Source organism: Schistocerca piceifrons, chromosome 7 (genome assembly GCF_021461385.2).
Source record: "Schistocerca piceifrons isolate TAMUIC-IGC-003096 chromosome 7, iqSchPice1.1, whole genome shotgun sequence".
NCBI classification, from domain to species: Eukaryota; Metazoa; Arthropoda; class Insecta; order Orthoptera; family Acrididae; genus Schistocerca; species Schistocerca piceifrons.
Genome location: NC_060144.1, coordinates 84,502,027 through 84,521,265, shown reverse-complemented (window position 1 = coordinate 84,521,265; position 19,239 = coordinate 84,502,027). Strand labels below are relative to the sequence as shown.

The following is a 19,239-nucleotide window of genomic DNA, read 5'->3' as shown; positions in this document are numbered from 1 at the left end:
TGAAAGACAACATCCGACGCCAATGCCTCACCATAACTCCGGACATGCTTTACAGTGCTGGTCACAACAGTATTCCTCGACTACAGCTATTGTTGAGGAATGATGGCGGACATATTGAGCATTTCTTGTAAAGAACATCATCTTTGCTTTGTCTTACTTTGTTATACTAATTATTGCTATTCTGATCAGATGAAGCGCCATCTGTCGGACATTTTTTGAACATTTGTATTTTTTTGGTTCTAATAAAACTCCATGTCATTGCAAGCATATGTGGCAATTTGTAATTCTCTATCTACATTATTCCGTGATTTATTCAATTTTCAAATTTATACCGACTTTTTGATCATCCGGTACTTTGATTCCACCACAAATACACAATAAGCACAAGAAAACGCGGCGACACACTACGAAGGAATTATCCGAAAGGTGCGGAAATCGGTAGATGTGACGTGCATGTACAGCCAAACAAATGATTACAATTTCGGAGAAAATGGATTACTTATTCAGGAGAGGAGGAGGAGGAGATTAGTGTTTAACGTCCCGTCGACACCGAGGTCATTAGAGACGGAGCGCAAGCTCGGGTGAGGGAAGGATGGGGAAGGAAATCGGCCGTGCCCTTTCGAAGGAATCATCCCGGCATTTGCCTGTAGTGATTTAGGGAAATCACGGAAAACCTAAATCAAGATGGCCGGAGACGGGATTGAACCGTCGTCCTTCCGAATGCGAGTCCAGTGTGCTAACCACTGCGCCACCTCGCTCGGTGTATTCAGGAGAAAGAGCGTCACAAACTGAGTAGGTCAATAACGCGTTGGTCAATCTCTGGCCTAAAGCAAGTAGTTATTCCGTTTGGCGTTGATGTATAGCGTTATTGGATGTCCTCCTGAGGGGACATCGTGCCAGATTTTGTCCAAAATACGCGCTAGATCCCCCGGTAGTTGAAAACCCTTGCCCATAATGCTCCATACATTCTCCGTTGGGCGGAGATGCGGCGACCTTGCTGGCCACAGTAGGATTTGGTTAACACGAAGACAAGCAGCAGAACTCCCGCCGTGTGCAGACGGGCGTTATCTTGCTGAAGTGTAAGCCCAGGATGGCTTGTCATGAAGGGAAACAAAACGGGGCGCAGAATATCGTCGACATATCACTGTGCTATAAGGGTGCGACAAATGACAGCCAAAGGGATACCGCTATGAAAAGAGATGGCACCCTGGACCATCCCTCCTAGTTGTCCAGGCTGTACGGCGGGAGGCAGTCAGTTCGGCATCCCACTGGTGTCCGCGGCACATTCGAACAAGTCTTCGGCCTAGAATTTCATTGGCTGGAGCAGAATTGTCTTCAGTTATGAGTCCCACTTCGAAGTGAGCCTCGCTGACCAGCAAGACGGGTCCAGAGACGTCCCAGACGGTGGTAGGCCTGGGGTGGTATTTCTTTTCACAGCAGGTCGTCTTTGGATGTCATCCGCGGCACCTTTCCAACACAGCGGTACGTCGACAATAATCTACGTCTCGTTTTGTTGCCCTTCATAGAAACGCATCCTGGGCTTACATTTCAGCAAGATAATGCCCGTCCGCACACGGCGAGAGTTTCTACGGCTTGTCTTCGTGCATGTCAAACCCTATCTTTGCCCGCAAGGTCGTCAGATCTCTCCTCAATTGAGAACGTTTGGAATAATATGGACAGGACCCTCTAACCAGCTCGGGATTTTGACAATCTTAACGCGGCAATTGGACAGAATTTGGAACGATATATATCAGGAGGGCAACCAACAACTATTCATTGGTGCCAAGCGGAATAACTGATTGTATAAGGGCCATAGGTAGACCAACGCGTTATTGACTTGCTTAATTTGTAACGCTCTTTCTCTAGAATAAATTATCCAATGTTTTTGGAACTGTACTTTGTCTTAAATAAATCATCCAATTTATCTGAAACTGTACGCATTTGTTTGTCCATATACATCATATCTACTGATTTCCGTTCTATTCGGATAATTCCTTGGTGGTGTGTAGTTTTTGATTTTTCTCTCAGACTGTGTGATAAGCAGGATAGAGCAATATTCGCGCCTCTTAGTGAGGGCTTAATTTGTTACCTCACTGTGCGGAAAAATCTGAGAGGTGCATAGATATGTGGAGAGAGAGAATAAAAAAATGGCTCTCAGCACTTAACATCTGAGGTCATCAGTCCCCTAGAACTTAGAACTACTTAAACCTAACTAACCTAAGGACATCACACATATCCATTCCCGAGGAAGGATTCGAACCTGCGACCGTAGCGGTCACGCGGTTCCAGACTGAAGCGTCTAGAGCCACTCGGCCACAGCGGACGACCAGAGAGAAAAACCATCCGGTAAACAAAGCTCTGTTCAACAGGGCGGGCAAAATAAAACTAGCTCAGAAATACTTTGTGCACTTTAAGATAGGCAATCCATATTACATCATGTGCCATGTGTCGAAGGTGGGTTACCTAACTTAAATGTGCATTAATCAGTTACGGGCAACTTCTATTTTACCCTCGTTGTACATGAATTGGTGGGAAGTGTCGAGCGTGGATGTAAGACGGCTGGTGGTGGACCAGAAATCTTTCATTATTACCTCTATTCGTCAATCTCCGTAAATGAGGTGCTGCTAATCGCTTCTAATCTTGGTGGTGAAAGATATTTTAGTTACGAGGAGAGTCTTACAGTTCTTTATCGTCGGATGCCTTGCTGTATTCAGTTTGAAACTTCTGCGCAATGTCTCATTGAAAGAGAGGACGTGACAAGTGTTCTCAATGCCGGTCGTTGGCTACGAAGCTCTGCTGAAACTCTTCGATGTAGCGGTGGAAGCATAAGGAAGGTTAACATCCCTGTTGCCACAAATATATTCTTTTTAGATTTAACGTGCTGAGAGTAATACAGACATGGCACTGAAACAAATAAAATACTCTGAGACAGAAAACTGAGCCCAGAAAGGCCTTTCATATACCGACACATTTGTCCGCAGCAGAGTTTCATGTGTATTTTGAGATGTAGTGTACACCGTGTGAATTTGCGGAAGGACCCATTCTTGGTCGAACACACCGATTGCGATTACTCATTGAGAAAGTTCTTCTATCTGGTGGTATGCGCTCGAAGTTATTTGACGTGGAATAACTGTATAAATGTAGTTGTAGGAAAGGTATGTGCCGGACACACTAATTGTCAGAACGCAAAGGAAGCGTAATTCGTGAACGACAGAGGTAGCTTACAAATGCCTCGTCCAACCTATTTATCCCCCTCCCCCCGCCCCTCCTCCACACACGTTCACTCGCGGTTCTTTAACGAATCGAATGTGTAAAATAACATCAAACGTTGTAAGCTTCCTAGTTCATTCGTATTCAATAAAAGTGATGTGAGTTCTCTTTTTATTCGATCTCTCATACTGCTTATTAGTACAATGGATATTTTTCAAACAGAAGTCTTCAATAGCCGGTATGTTAGGCCAGTGAGGTTCTGAGTACGAGCAATCTGATATTTGGTCTTCGGTAGCACTGCCGCTGACAGTGTAGCTTCAGTGAGACGTACGTGGTGCAGCAGTGTTGGTAGCACTACTGAGCTGCCTGCAAATAACTGGCAGAAGACAGAGAAGCAAATGCAGAGGATGTTGATTTTTCGAAACATGATTTAGTAAAGATTGATTTGAGAAGTGTGGATATATTCAGGTAATGTTGTCGCTGCATTGCTTGCTCGCGTTTAATTAACTATGAGATTGAGAAAGGCGAGCTCTTAGTACGATTTTTCTTTATTGGTTCAGTTCTAGCACATCGTTGTTTTTCTGCGTTTCTGCAGACGGCGTTTCCCGATGTAAGCAAGAAATCAGGCGAAAAATCACCGTAAGTACAAATCAACCTATTCTTAACGAACTATTTTTCGATCTAAAACAAAATAAAAATGTAAATAACTTAATTACAGACCACTACTGATGCTTTACCTCAATAAAGCGAAACGCGTCTGGTGAAGAAATCACGCATTTTTGTAGTTGCGCCGGCCGAAGTGGCCGTGCGGTTCTAGGCGCTGCAGTCTGGAACCGCGAGACCGCTACGGTCGCAGGTTCGAATCCTGCCTCGGGCATGGATGTGTGTGATGTCCTTAGGTTAGTTAGGTTTAACTAGTTCTAAGTTCCAGGGGACTAATGAGCTCAGAAGTTGAGTCCCATAGTGCTCGGAGCCATTTTTTTTTTTTTTTTTTTTTTTTGTAGTTGCAACGACAGAACAAAAATACCCTCAAGAATTATAAAGCAACTACGGACACTATGGCCACACAAATTAAGACTATAAACGGAATACGGTTACTGTAACCAAGTACAGAGAGAAAGATTAGAAACACTTGGATTAGTATGGCAGACGTAAGGTATATCCTGCTTCAAAAATACCGAGTAACTCATGGTCAGTCCTCACCTGTACTTTCTACAGTGTGATTCAGTTTGCTAACAGTCAACAAAAACTCTTATATCGATTACGTGGCCGTCGCCTGTTTGGATACCGTTCCTGATACAGACGTAGTGCGGGTTGCATAAAACAATATCGGTAGGTGCAGCTGACAAGGGAACCTCCCCATCGCACCCCCCTCAGATTTAGTTATAAGTTGGCACAGTGGATAGGCCTTGAGAAACTGAACACAGATCAATCGAGAAAACAGGAAGAAGTTGTATGGAACAAGAAAAAAAAGCACAATATACAAACTGAGTAGTCCATGCTTAAGATAGGCAACATTAAGGACACTGCCATCTCAGTAGCGCTGTGGTCATGTGGTTAGTGTGAGCAGCTATGGAACGAGAGGTCTTTGGTTCAAGTCTTACCTCGAGTGAAAATTTTAATTTTTTATTTTCAGACAATTATCAAAGTTCAGGCACACACACACAATCAACTTCGCTCTCCAAAGTTCCAGGACATGTTCAGATTTGCTTGGACATATGCAGGATTTGACGGTGTACACACGGAAAAATTTGAAAACGTTAAAAACATATGTTTTGACAGAGCACAGGGAAAACTGTGCGACTGTAAAACTGTTGCATTCATTTGTTGCAGTTTATGAGACAAACTCTTGTGATTTCATCAATTTTTTGGGAGTGATTATCACATCCACAAGAAAACCTAAATCGGGCAAGGTAGAAGAATCTTTTTACCCATTCGCCAAGTTTACAAGTTAGGTGGGTCGACAACATATTCCTGTCATGTGTCGTATAGAATATATCAGACGTGTTTTCCTGTGGAGGAATCGGTTGACCTATGACCTTGCGATCAAATGTTTTCGGTTCCCATTGGAGAGGCACGTCCTTTCGTCTACTAATCGCACGGTTTTGCGGTGCGGTCGCAAAATATAGACACTAAACTTATTACAGTGAACAGAGACGTCAATGAACGAACGGACAGATCATAACTTTGCGAAAATAAAAAATTAAAATTTTCACTGTAGGGAAGACTTGAACCACGGTCCTCTCGCTCCACAGCTGCTCACGCTAACCACGAGACCACGGCGCGCCGGAGCTCACACATTTCTTGATGTTGGATATCTTTGACATGGACTACTCAGTTTGCATATTTTACTTATTTTTTTCATAGTTCCCCACAACTTCTTCCTGTTTTCTCGATTGATCTGTGTTCAGTTTTTCAAGGCCTATCCACTGTGCCAACTTATAACTAAATCTGAGGGGGGTGCGATGGGGAGGTTCCCTTGTGAGTAATCCTTTATGTGTAGCTTTCTTCACGGAGTGCCCTCCTATTGAAGCTTCCGAAAAGGGAAGTCTACCAGACAGCGGTAACGTCGAGTGGTTGCGGATGCCTCGGTTATCTGCGACGACACGTCGTAGGAGTGGCAGGAAAGCGGCGCGGCGCGGGCCGGGCACGTATCTGAGACAGAGGCGACGGTCAACAGACCGCTGCCCGATCAGAGCGGTCGCCTCCTGGAATAACAGCTGTATCGATTGTGCGGCGCGCAAACAAGCGCACCGGCTGCTCGCGCGCTTTGCCAATCGACCTCTGCTCGGAGGAGGCCAATCGAGAACAGCAGTGTCTCGCCGGCCGCTTCCCCAACCCAACAACCTCGCGTCTCACTCCGCCGCCTCTCAAAATCTGTGGCGCCGGGCTGCGCTGGGCAGCGCTGTGGTCAATCCACTGGACTCGTATCCGGGAGGCTCGAGGAGTAAAACTGCTGACATCTTGATTTGTATTTTACGTTTTCTTCAGGGAAGTCCAAGAACGAAGCAACGGAAATACACTACTGGATCGACACAGTCAAAGGCTTTGGCATAATCAATAGAGCAGAGATACACCTCTTTCTGGAATTCTCTGGCCTTTCCCATGATCCATCGATTGTTGGCAATTTGAGCTCTGGTTTCTCTTTCTTTACGAAATACAGCTTGTTCTTCGGGTAATTCTCGCTCTAGATACTGGCGAAGTTTATTTTGTACAGTTTTCAGCATGACTTTTCTAGCATGTGAGATATGTGCGACTTTTCGATGATGTAGGCATTCTTTAGAAATTCCCTTCTTTGGGTCGTGATGAATACTGGTCTTTTCCAGTCTTCTGGTCACTGTTGCGTGCTCCATATTTTCTGACATGTTGAATGCAGCACTTTCACTGCATTCTTTCCAACAACTATGAACAATTATGCTGGAATTCCATCATGTCCACTAGTTTTCTTTTTAACCATATTTTCGGAAGCTTATTTGACTTCACTCCTCAACACATCTGGCTCTACACCGAATCTGCGATAAGACCAGTATCAAGTCTATGCTCCATTTGCTATTTACATTGGAAGCAGTGCCGCAGGGCCTTTCTTTCTTTCTCTCTCTCTCTCTCTCTCTCTCTCTCTCTCTCTCTCTCTCTCTCACACACACACACACACACAGATCGCTTGCTTGCTCAGGTCACAGTTGCTTTTGGTTGACTCTAGGCTGAAAATAATTCGAGAGTATATCAACGAGGAATCAGTGTCAGTCTAGACAATGTTTGGCGACACTGCGGTGTCGGGAGATCGGTCCGGTAGGCAGCAGTTTGTGTTTGTTACACCGACAAGCACCCAGCAGGACGCTGTCTTTGTGTGCTAGAATGTGCGCAGCAGTGTTTGATACTCTCTGCGCCAGCTCTGGTGGTAACCAACGTTGAAATTAATTACATTCACTGCAGTCCTGTGTAACGAGGACGCAACGCTGAGCGCGTAATAAACTACAAATTCATGTCGAGCCCATAAAGGAAGTGGTGTTCATCTGTTGCCTAGGATAAATGTTGTGAATAAATTACGACGAAGAGCTCATCCGCTATGCAAAGGAGAACGCCATATGCTCGTGTTTTTTTACCTTTCAATGTGTACAAATATTTTCCGTGAGGCCACAACACCTTGCAGGCGACGACAGACACACACACACACACACACACACACACACACACACACAAAATGGCTGACCTCTGCGGTTATGCGGTGCACATTACAAAGGGCTGGCTCCAGAAGGCAACAAACTAAACTGCACAGACGGATAAATTGCAGCGTAATATTTTATCCCTGACCAAGAAGGATTTAAGAGCACGACCGGAAGGATATATGGTTGCGTACTTAATTTTCTGTGACAATTTCCATAGTTTGTAGTTCTCTGACTTGCGCGTATCGCATTACACAGCAGAAAAGGAAACAAGAAGAAGTCACTATCAACGTTTACTTTATGAATATACGTCCGCTGAATGTCAGTCTTGCGGTTTTTACTTCGTACACGTGTTTCGGAACGAAAGTTACATAAGCGGGGTTTTCAAAACCCATGGACATTTAATTCATTAAAATATGAAATCTTATACTGTCCCTGTGTGCCACGGGAAATAATTATGGATTATTTATAAAAATTACGGCAGTAGCACGAAGCGGTTTTCACATAAGTAAATGGCATTATTTTAATAGCGGAAGTACTATCATAGTATTTAAATTTTTTTCTTGCATTGCTGTCCCAAAGCCAGTCACTAGTAGTTTACAAAACTATTTACACTGAAGTGCCAAAGAAAATGGTAAAGGCATGCGTAATCAAATACAGAGATATGTAAACAGGCACAATGCGGCGCTGCGGTCGGCAACTCCTATAAAAGACAACAAGTGTCTGGCGCTAATACTGCTTCAACGGCAGGTTATCAAGATTTAATTGAGCCTGAACGTAGTGTTATAGTCGGCGCACGAGCTATCGGACACAGCATCTCCGAGGTAGCGATGAAGTGGGATTTCTCTGTACGACTATTTCACGAGTGTACTGTGAATATCAGCAATCCGGTAAGACATCAAATCTCCGACATCGTTGCGGCCGGAAAAAGATCCTACAAGAACGGGACCAACAACGAATGAAGAGAATCGTTCAACGTGACAGAAGTGCAACCCTTCCCCAAATTTCTGCAGATTTCAGTGTTGGGCCATCAATAAGTGTCAGCGTGCGAACCATCCACGGAAACATCATCGATATGGGCTTTCGGAGCCGAAGGCCCACTCGTGTACCCTTGATGACTCAACTACATAAAGCTTTACGCTTCGCCTGGGCCCGTGAATACCGACATTCGACTGTTGATGACAGGAAACATGCTGTCTGGTCGGATGAGTCTCGTTTCAAATTGCATCGAGCTGATGGACGTGTAAGTGTATGGAGACAACCTCATGAATTCATGGACCCCGCATGACAGAAGGGGCCTGTTCAAGCTGGTGGAAGCACTCTAATGGTGTGGTAGGCGTACAGTAGGAGTGATTTGGGACCCCTGATGCATCTACATATGACTATAACAGGTGATACGTGCGTAAGCATCCTGTCTGATCACCTGCATCCATTCATGTCCGTTGTGCATTCCGCGGGACTTTGGCAATTCCAGATGGACAATGCGACACCCCACACGTCCAGAATTGCTACAGAGTGGCTCCAGGAACACTCTTCTGAGTTTAAACACTTTCACTGGCCACTAAACTCCCCACACATGAACAGTATTGATCATATCTGCGATGCCTTGCAACGTGCTGTTCAGGAGAGATCTCCTCGTTCTCTTACGGATTTGTGACAGCGCTGCAGGATTCATGGTATCAGTTACCTGTTGCGTCGCTTCAGACATTAGTCTCCATGTCACGTCGTGTTGCGGCACTTCTGCGTGCTCGCGGTGGTTCTACATGATATTAGACAGTGTGCCAGTTTCTTTGGCTCTTCAGTATACATCGAAGCGCAACCCATGATAAAAAATATTGTGCCGATATCTTTTCTCATTACCAGAAAAAATACTATTTGTATCTAGGAAAGCTGCAGAATGTTACTAGCAATGTTTATCGAATTATAGATTTTTCACCTCTTCTATTTCATTGGAACAAACGATGATACAAGCAATCTTTTTTTTTTTAGCAACCGGTGGTAGTAGTAATAGTAGTAGTAGTAGTTGTTGTTGTTGTTGTTGCCGTTCGTTTAGGGCGTGCAACGTCGTGGCTACCAGACGAGATGAATAGGGTTAAAACACATAAAGTACTGATGTGCTAAAAAACTATGTTAATCCATATTCCCTCTCTCTCGCGCTTTTCCTCATATTAACACAAATCGCCTGATCACTGTTAGCGGCAAAAATGTGGAATCTGATTGAAGACGGACTACTAAAGTTTTGTTATCAGACGAGAAAAGCCACGGAGAAGGATATCCGGAAAGATGGTTCGCAGATCACTACTGTAACAAATATGAGCCACGCGCAGAATCGTGGTTTGATGGGGGTGGGGGTCTCGGTGCTCGGTTCCTATTTGAGCTAGGAACGCGGGGTGAAAAGTTTTCGGTTTAGCCCGGACCAGCGGCCATTTCTATAGCCACTCGAACACCTGTCTTACTGTAGTTATGTTTCAGTATATTAAACAAGTTTTTAACGATGAACGGGAACTGGTGCCAAGCAAATTGTGGAAACCAATGAATTCTTTTTGCAAAAGATCTTAATTGGGCTGAAATTAATGATCAGCTAATGGCACCTTTTCTATGAGTACCGTTGAAATTTAGCGTGCAAAAATAATCACCCTTAAAGAGCTGCGAACTAGATCAAGACTGATGTTCAAATTTGGTCAACTGCTGTAGCGGACATTGGTCTTGGGGAAGTTTTAACCTTTTGAAAAATCTTGGTTCGTTTGGATTCTAAATGCAGAAAACGCGTTTTTCTGAGAAGTTTTTCAAACGCGCCACTTCTAGACTTTAAACCTGATGAAGTAAAAAATGTTGTTTTTAATCCAATAATCTTTAGGTTTGTTTATAAATAAATAAATCTTCTGCTACCGGTCACGATTTTCTTTATTTTACTATTCGCACGACGCGTTTCGAGAAATAATTCCCATTTTCAAGTGCGTTTTTTTTTATGTGTGTTAAGCCATTTCTTTTGATGTTGTCAGTGCGTGTGTGAGTCTGCTTCATTTTGTTGACTTTCACTGTAATACATAAGAAACGCGATTTTTAGTTCGGTATCAATTCTTTCTGTGAGGTTAGTGGCTAAAGTTTGAGAACAATTTGTACTTACAGTTTTCTAATGGTCCATTTGTGTAGAGAGTCACACACACTTAACATCACACACAACTTGTACATTTTACACATCGAAAATATCTTATATAAACAAAACAGTTACAAAGATCTTCTTATAGGTAGTTCACAGAGATAACATTATAGGTCTTCCACAGATTATGATATGCTTTTGTACAGAGCCTATAATGTTATCTCTGTGAACTACCTATAAGAAGATCTTTGTAACTGTTTTGTTTATATAAGATATTTTCGATGTGTAAAATGTACAAGTTGTGTGTGATGTTAAGTGTGTGTGACTCTCTACACAAATGGACCATTAGAAAACTGTAAGTACAAATTGTTCTCAAACTTTAGCCACTAACCTCACAGAAAGAATTGATACCGAACTAAAAATCGCGTTTCTTATGTATTACAGTAAAAGTCAACAAAATGAAGCAGACTCACACACACACACTGACAACATCAAAAGAAATGGCTTAACACACATAAAAAAACGCACTTGAAAATGGGAATTATTTCTCGAAACGCGTCGTGCGAATAGTAAAATAAAGAAAATCGTGACCGGTAGCAGAAGATTTATTTATTTATAAACAAACCTATTGTATTAACAGTCGCAGGCTTTCAAAAACCATTTATAATGGATCAAATCACCAATAATCTTTATCCGTTGTCGAAATACGATGGTTTAAAGTCGAGCAAAATGTAGCATGTAAAATTCCTTCTTACATGAACTGAATGCGCGGAAACGGTTTAAACTGAATCAAATAAATAAAAGACGCAGTCTTACAACAAAATTGAAAACTCGCTTTCAAAACACTAGCTTCTTTCGGATTTTGCGTGCAAAAAGCACTTTTCTGTGAATTTCTTTACGCGCTACCCTTATAACTTTTACGAGTCGGTTGAAATTTCGTAAGAAGGCAGACAAATACATACAATTAAATGTGGTTCTGTTGTTTTACGAAAGCTTCATCCGTCGCCACGAAACAAGCAACATCGCTCAAAAGACAACAACAAAACCTATACCGGATCAGTCGTCTCCCGAGACAACAAAAATCTACGTCGGTTGCCAAACTATGGCGCTCTAATGTCGAAATTATGGTGGAGTAAAACCTGGGAATGAGAACGAAAAATGTCCAAACGTACAAAATGTAATATGTGCTGGGCGGAGTTAGGGATGTAAGAGAAAGGAACTAGTCTTTCGGCTTGTCTGGCAGCTTCAAAGACATTTAAATCAAAACATATTGACACATTCGCGTTTTGTTACGACTTAATGATACTTCTGAAGCGCAGCAAGCTCTCTTAGACACACTCGCTATTACATGTACGATAACGCGTATAAGAACAGACAGACGCAAATTCACGTGCTTCTAGAGAGTGGGATGTACCTACAGTAGGGAATATCTACATCTACATCTACATTTATACTCCGCAAGCCACCCAACGGTGTGTGGCGGAGGGCACTTTACGTGCCACTGTCATTACCTCCCTTTCCTGTTCCAGTTGCGTATGGTTCGCGGGAAGAACGACTGTCTGAAAGCCTCCGTGCGCGCTCTAATCTCTCTAATTTTACATTCGTGATCTCCTCGGGAGGTATAAGTAGGGGGAAGCAATATATTCGATACCTCATCCAGAAACGCACCCTCTCGAAACCTGGCGAGCAAGCTACACCGCGATGCAGAGCGCCTCTCTTGCAGAGTCTGCCACTTGAGTTTATTAAACATCTCCGTAACGCTATCACGGTTACCAAATAACCCTGTGACGAAACGCGCCGCTCTTCTTTGGATCTTCTCTATCTCCTCCGTCAGACCGATCTGGTACGGATCCCACACTGATGAGCAATACTCAAGTATAGGTCGAACGAGTGTTTTGTAAGCCACCTCCTTTCTTGATGGACTACATTTTCTAAGCACTCTCCCAATGAATCTCAACCTGGTACCCGCCTTACCAACAATTAATTTTATATGATCATTCCACTTCAAATCGTTCCGCACGCATACTCCCAGATATTTTACAGAAGTAACTGCTACCAGTGTTTGTTCCGCTATCATATAATCATACAATAAAGGATCCTTCTTTCTATGTATTCGCAATACATTACATTTGTCTATGTTTAGGGTCAGTTGCCACTCCCTGCACCAAGTGCCTATCCGCTGCAGATCTTCCTGCATTTCGCTACAATTTTCTAATGCTGCAACTTCTCTGTATACTACAGAATCATCCGCGAAAATCCGCATGGAACTTCCGACACTATCGACTAGGTCATTTATATATAGTGTGAAAAGCAATGGTCCCATAACACTCCCCTGTGGCACGCCAGAGGTTACTTTAACGTCTGTAGACGTCTCTCCATTGATAACAACATGCTGTGTTCTGTTTGCTAAAAACTCTTCAATCCAGCCACACAGCTGGTCTGATATTCCGTAGGCTCTTACTTTGCTTATCAGGCGACAGTGCGGAACTGTATCGAACGCCTTCCGGAAGTCAAGAAAAATAGCATCTACCTGGGAGCCTGTATCTAATATTTTCTGGGTCTCATGAACAAATAAAGCGAGTTGGGTCTCACACGATCGCTGTTTCCGGAATCCATGTTGATTCCTACATAGTAGATTCTGGGTTTCCAAAAACGACATGATACTCGAGCAAAAAACATGTTCTAAAATTCTACAACAGATCGACGTCAGAGATATAAGTCTATAGTTTTGCGCATCTGCTCGACGACCCTTCTTGAAGACTGGGACTATCTGTGCTCTTTTCCAATCATTTGGAACCCTCCGTTCCTCTAGAGACTTGCGGTACACGGCTGTTAGAAGGGGGGCAAGTTCCTTCGCGTACTCTGTGTAGAATCGAATTGGTATCCCGTCAGGTCCAGTGGATTTTCCTCTATTGAGTGATTCCAGTTGCTTTTCTATTCCTTGGACACTTATTTCGATGTCAGCCATTTTTTCGTTTGTGCGAGGATTTAGAGAAGGAACTGCAGTGCGGTCTTCCTCTGTGAAACCGCTTTGGAAAAAGATGTTTAGTATTTCAGCTTTACGCGTGTCATCCTCTGTTTCAATGCCATCATCATCCCGTAGTGTCTGGATATGCTGTTTCGAGCCACTTACTGATTTAACGTAAGACCAGAACTTCCTAGGATTTTCTGTCAAGTCGGTACATAGAATTTTACTTTCGAGTTCACTGAACGCTTCACGCATAGCCCTCCTTACGCTAACTTTGACATCGTTTAGTTTCTGTTTGTCTGAGAGGTTTTGGCTGCGCTTAAACTTGGAGTGGAGCTCTCTTTGCTTTCGCAGTAGTTTCCTAACTTTGTTGTTGTACCACGGTGGGTTTTTCCCGTCCCTCACAGTTTTACTCGGCACGTACCTGTCTAAAACGCATTTTACGATTGCCTTGAACTTTTTCCATAAACACTCAACATTGTCAGTGTCGGAACAGAAATTTTCGTTTTGATCTGATAGGTAGTCTGAAATCTGCCTTCTATTACTCTTGCTAAACAGATAAACCTTCCTTCCTTTTTTTTATATTCCTATTAACTTCCATATTCAGGGATGCTGCAACGGCCTTATGATTACTGATTCCCTGTTCTGTACATACAGAGTCGAAAAGTTCGGGTCTGTTTGTTATCAGTAGGTCCAAGATGTTATCTCCACGAGTCGGTTCTCTGTTTAATTGCTCGAGGTAATTTTCGGATAGTGCACTCAGTATAATGTCACTCGATGCTCTGTCCCTACCACCCGTCCTAAACATCTGAGTGTCCCAGTCTATATCTGGTAAATTGAAATCTCCACCTAAGACTATAACATGCTGAGAAAATTTATGTGAAATGTATTCCAAATTTTCTCTCAGTTGTTCTGCCACTAATGCTGCTGAGTCGGGAGGTCGGTAAAAGGAGCCAATTATTAACCTAGTTCGGTTGTTGAGTGTAACCTCCACCCATAATAATTCACAGGAACTTCACTACAGGATAAACTACTACTAACAGCGACGAACACTCCACCACCGGTTGCATGCAATCTATCCTTTCTAAACACCGTCTGTACCTTTGTAAAAATTTCGGCAGAATTTATCTCTGGCTTAAGCCAGCTTTCTGTACCTATAACGATTTCAGCTTCGGTGCTTTCCATCAGCTCTTGAAGTTCTGGTACTTTACCAACGCAGCTTCGACAGTTGACAATTACAATACCGATTGCTGCTTGGTCCCCGCATGTCCTGACTTTGCCCCGCACCCATTGAGGCTGTTGCCCTTTCTGTACTTGCCCAAGGCCATCTAACCTAAAAAACCGCCCAGCCCACGCCACACAACCCCTGCTACCCGTGTAGCCGCTTGTTGCGTGTAGTGGACTCCTGACCTATCCAGCGGAACCGGAAACCCCACCACCCTATGGCGCAAGTCGAGGAATCTGCAGCCCACACGGTCGCAGAACCGTCTCAGCCTCTGATTCAGACCCTCCACTCGGCTCTGTACCAAAGGTCCGCAGTCAGTCCTGTCGACGATGCTGCAGATGGTGAGCTCTGCTTTCATCCCGCTAGCGAGACTGGCAGTCTTCACCAAATCAGATAGCCGCCGGAAGCCAGAGAGGATTTCCTCCGATCCATAGCGACACACATCATTGGTGCCGACATGAGCGACCACCTGCAGATGGGTGCACCCTGTACCCTTCATGGCATCCGGAAGGACCCTTTCCACATCTGGAATGACTCCCCCCAGTATGCACACGGAGTGCACATTGGTTTTCTTCCCCTCTCTTGCTGCCATTTCCCTAGGGGCCCCATTACGCGCCTGACGTTGGAGCTCCCAACTACCAGTAAGCCCACCCTCTGCGACTGCCCGGATCTTGCAGACTGAGGGGTAACCTCTGAAACAGGACAAGCAGCCATGTCAGGCCGAAGATCAGTATCAGCCTGAGACAGAGCCTGAAACCGGTTCGTCAGACAAACTGGAGGGGCTTTCCGTTCAGCCCTCCGGAATGTCTTTCGCCCCCTGCCACACCTTGAGACGACCTCCCACTCTACCACAGTTGTGGGATCTGCCTCAATGCGGGCAGTATCCCGGGCAACCACAGTCGTAGTCCGATCAGGGGATGGGTGGGACAAGCTGGCCGTCCCCGACAAACCCCCATCCAGACCCCCACAGTGATGCCCATTGGCAACAGCCTCAAGCTGTGTGACCGAAGCCAACACTGCCTGAAGCTGGGAGCGAAGGGATGCCAACTCAGCCTGCATCCGAACACAGCAGTTGCAGTCCCTATCCATATCCGAGAATAGGGGGGCATTTATAATAAGAAGTAGCCCAGAACGGGATACATGCATCCTAAACTTTAATGACACGTTGTGTCCTATTGCACGACATGACAAATGACAAGCTGGATTACACGATGGCATGTGTCATGTTAAACGACATGATATCATGTATAATGTTACTTCACTCGACAGGATGCATTATGTTAAATGACATGGGTCCGAAAACTAACAAGTAAATAAAAGCGAATATGTCAAGATCTTTTGATTTAAATGTCTTCGAAGCTGACAGATAAGTCGGAAAGCTAGTTACCTTCTCGTACAAGCCCAACTGTGCCCCGGACATATTCGCCTTTTTTTTGCTACGATAGACGCATTTTTCATCCTGGTATAGTAACAGGGTCGGCCAAGCATCTTCTAAACACATACTAAAATCTTCTGCCTAACAGCTAAGGTAAAAGGTCAGACATAGCACAAAATCGTAGAACACGTGCCACATGCATCTCATCATCGCTTTAAACTGAGGGCAGGTCTGCTAATAAACGGAGTGCTACCCTCTTCTGATTATACAGCGAGAACCGGAACTCTACCGACAAACTTTCTGAGGGGATAGTATGGACCGAAACATGAAAAACAAGGGCCCGCAAACATCGGCTCTAAGAAGCATAACTCAAGAGCTACTTCCTTAAGTGAATAATTGTTCTTTGAGTATTAATGTATCTGCATTGCTGAAATTTTTTATGAATAATGTCCTGCTTTATTCAAACATTTACCCAGATTCTCTGTTTAAGTCTGTCGTACACTTAACTGGAATTTCTGCTTTTAAAATGGTCAACTCTTGTATTATGTTGTAACACTGTCCTAGCATGCACATTTACGGATTTGGTGTAATGTGTAGCTACTTTGTACTCATTACTCCTTGAGGAATTGTACTCAGGTGACTTTGACCTGTTTATGTTGTTATTCATATTTTTTTAAGATATTGTCACATACAGTAAACAAAACCCTGGCTCTGGGCCATAATGACAAGATATACTCTGTATTTTACGTACATTATTTAGTCTTCAAGCATTCACTTCGTTTTTGTATTTAATACATTTTGATGTTCCATATACATCTAAAAATTAATTCCTCTGTTGTTTAGGAATCTTGACATACCGATAATACTCACATGTGAATCTTATTTATGGTTATACAGTAAAAAAAAAACACGTAATTTCAATGTTGTATTATGTTTGTCACAATGATCAGTTGTAAACCATGATTATCTGGTTACGATGTTTCGAGTGTTTGATTGTAACTTGGAATATACATTCTTTGGTCTGGCACTATATGTTTGTTTTGTTCTTACAAGCAATTTTGACACTCAATCTACCTGTTCCAGTTGAATGAACCAGAGTGACCTACCGTGAGCCATTGACATGTGTTCTATCTCAAACTGTAGTACGGCGTTCACCTGTGGCGTGTTGTATGACATGTAATAGAAGTAGTGTTATTCAACTATCTTGCTTCAAATGGCTCTGAGCACTATGGGACTTAACTGCTGTGGTCATCAGTCCCCTAGAACTTAGAACTGCTTAAACCTAATTAACCTAAGGACAACACATACATCCATGCCCGAGGCAGGATTCGAACCTGCGACCGTAGCGGTCGCGCGGCTCCAGACTGTAGCGCCTAGAACCGCTCGGCCACTCCGGCCAGCATTCAACTGTCTTCTAATAAGATACTGAAACTGAGCCCGTTTTTTCTTTCTTTTTTTCTCATTTACTCTATCTTTCAAAGATACACGCTTTATAACAGCGGAATGAGATAATAAATAACTAAAATTAATTATGGCCTGTTTGTGGACAAAGAGGCATCGTAACGCATGACCACTGATTTATTTGCGGTTAGGGAGGGACAGTGGACAATGCACCGCCACAACTAATGTGAATATACTGTCCGAGGCGAATACGTTCGACCATTATCGTAATAAGGACAACATTTAGATTTACAACTACGTCGGCTCTCGAGTGCAAGAAAGAAATACAAGGGCTAAATACGGGTCTCTGATGGTGTTATTCAGGCTGATAGAAAAAAGCAAACACAATAAAATTACTAAAAGTGATCAAAGGACGGTAATTAGAGACATGTAGGCCATGGAGCGCCATTCGCGCACTAACAGAACAGAGTACTACGTATCTTATTTCAAAGTCCTAGCTTTGCCCCACTGAGGTTTTGACAGATGTCGCCCAGTTTTTCAGTTTTGTTCTTGCAAACTTTTCACTTGATTACGAACTGAAATAAATTTCTGAAAGAGGATTACGCGGGCGGACTTTAACGACATAGTACATCCAGGAAACGTTGTCAAAGAGGTTAATGTACGGATGAGACACGTAAAGTGCAGCTTGTAAGCGGAATCACGTGCAAATCATGATCTCCAAGGACATGTTCATCACAACAGAACTAGGAAAGTGGACTACACTATTTAGAACACGTCTTCTAAATGAACACGAGGGTTGGCGTGCAGCACGTACCCGCATACCTATTTCAGACTATCTCTCTCTCTTTAAGTCAAATTTTTCCGATGTTCTCCAGGGAGCGTGTAGAAGTACATTATTGGCAGAATGTAGCACATATTTCAGTGCCACGTGTTTTTGCCGGTCAACGAAGAAAACTTATTTGTATATAGCGGTACGCGACGTACGCTATTATTTAGAAAAGGACATACAAATGTAGCGCTGTTATTCTGTGTTAGAATAGCAACAATAAAGTCGTTAGTTGAGTTAGTCACAAGACATTCACAGTGTCACCTACTGTAGCTTGTGCTTGTGTCTGCAGGGGTGAAGCCGTTCTCTTCTATCACAGGTTTCTTGTTGTCTCGCTGTCCTGTAAAAACAGAAGTAATGTCTTTAACATTTTCGCAGAGCAGAGTGTCGGCAGACAAAATGTGGACTTCCGGATATACGGCTACAGAATGCTGAAGTTGAGTGTGAGAGACTAGCAGCAAGTGCGACTGCTCTATTAGATTTAAGCAGAAATATTTTCTTTTAGTAATCCAAAACACTGCTGTAAGGCCACGAGATGGTCTAGTGAGTATGCTAAGGCTTTCTAAGACAGGTTAACTCGATCAGACATGAGTGACGAACGTACTGCAGTCTCGACAGTGGATTGGTTGGTTGATTTGGGGGCAGGGGCCAAAACAGCGAAGTTATCTGTCCCATCGTTACAGGGAAGGATGGGGAAGGAAGTAGGCCGAGCCCTCTCAAAGGAACCATTCCGGCATTAGCCTTAAGCGGTTTAGGGAAATCACAGAAAAGGTAAATCAGGATGGCGGGCGCGGGTTTGAACCATCATCCTCCCGAATACGAGTCCAGTGTGCTAACCATTGCGCCATCTCGCTCGGTCATCGATATTGGACTGCCGAAGAAAGTGAGATCGTGACCTACAGTTTGATATCACCAGGTTTCTTACCAAAACACTGTCTTTTTTTCCGGCCGCTATGACCGAGCACTTCTTG

The 19,239-nt window shown here is 43.6% G+C and overlaps 1 protein-coding gene across 1 annotated transcript in view; it reads right to left on the bottom strand.

Moving 5' to 3' along the window:
* Positions 1–19,239, bottom strand: part of LOC124805452 — a gene marked incomplete at its 5' end in the record, with an annotated part of 688,368 nt that overhangs the window by 331,726 nt on the left and 337,403 nt on the right. The window contains one exon of the mRNA XM_047266014.1: positions 18,537–18,608. Within this exon, the coding sequence (XP_047121970.1) occupies positions 18,537–18,608 (72 nt within the window). The remainder of the gene's footprint in view (positions 1–18,536; positions 18,609–19,239) is intronic.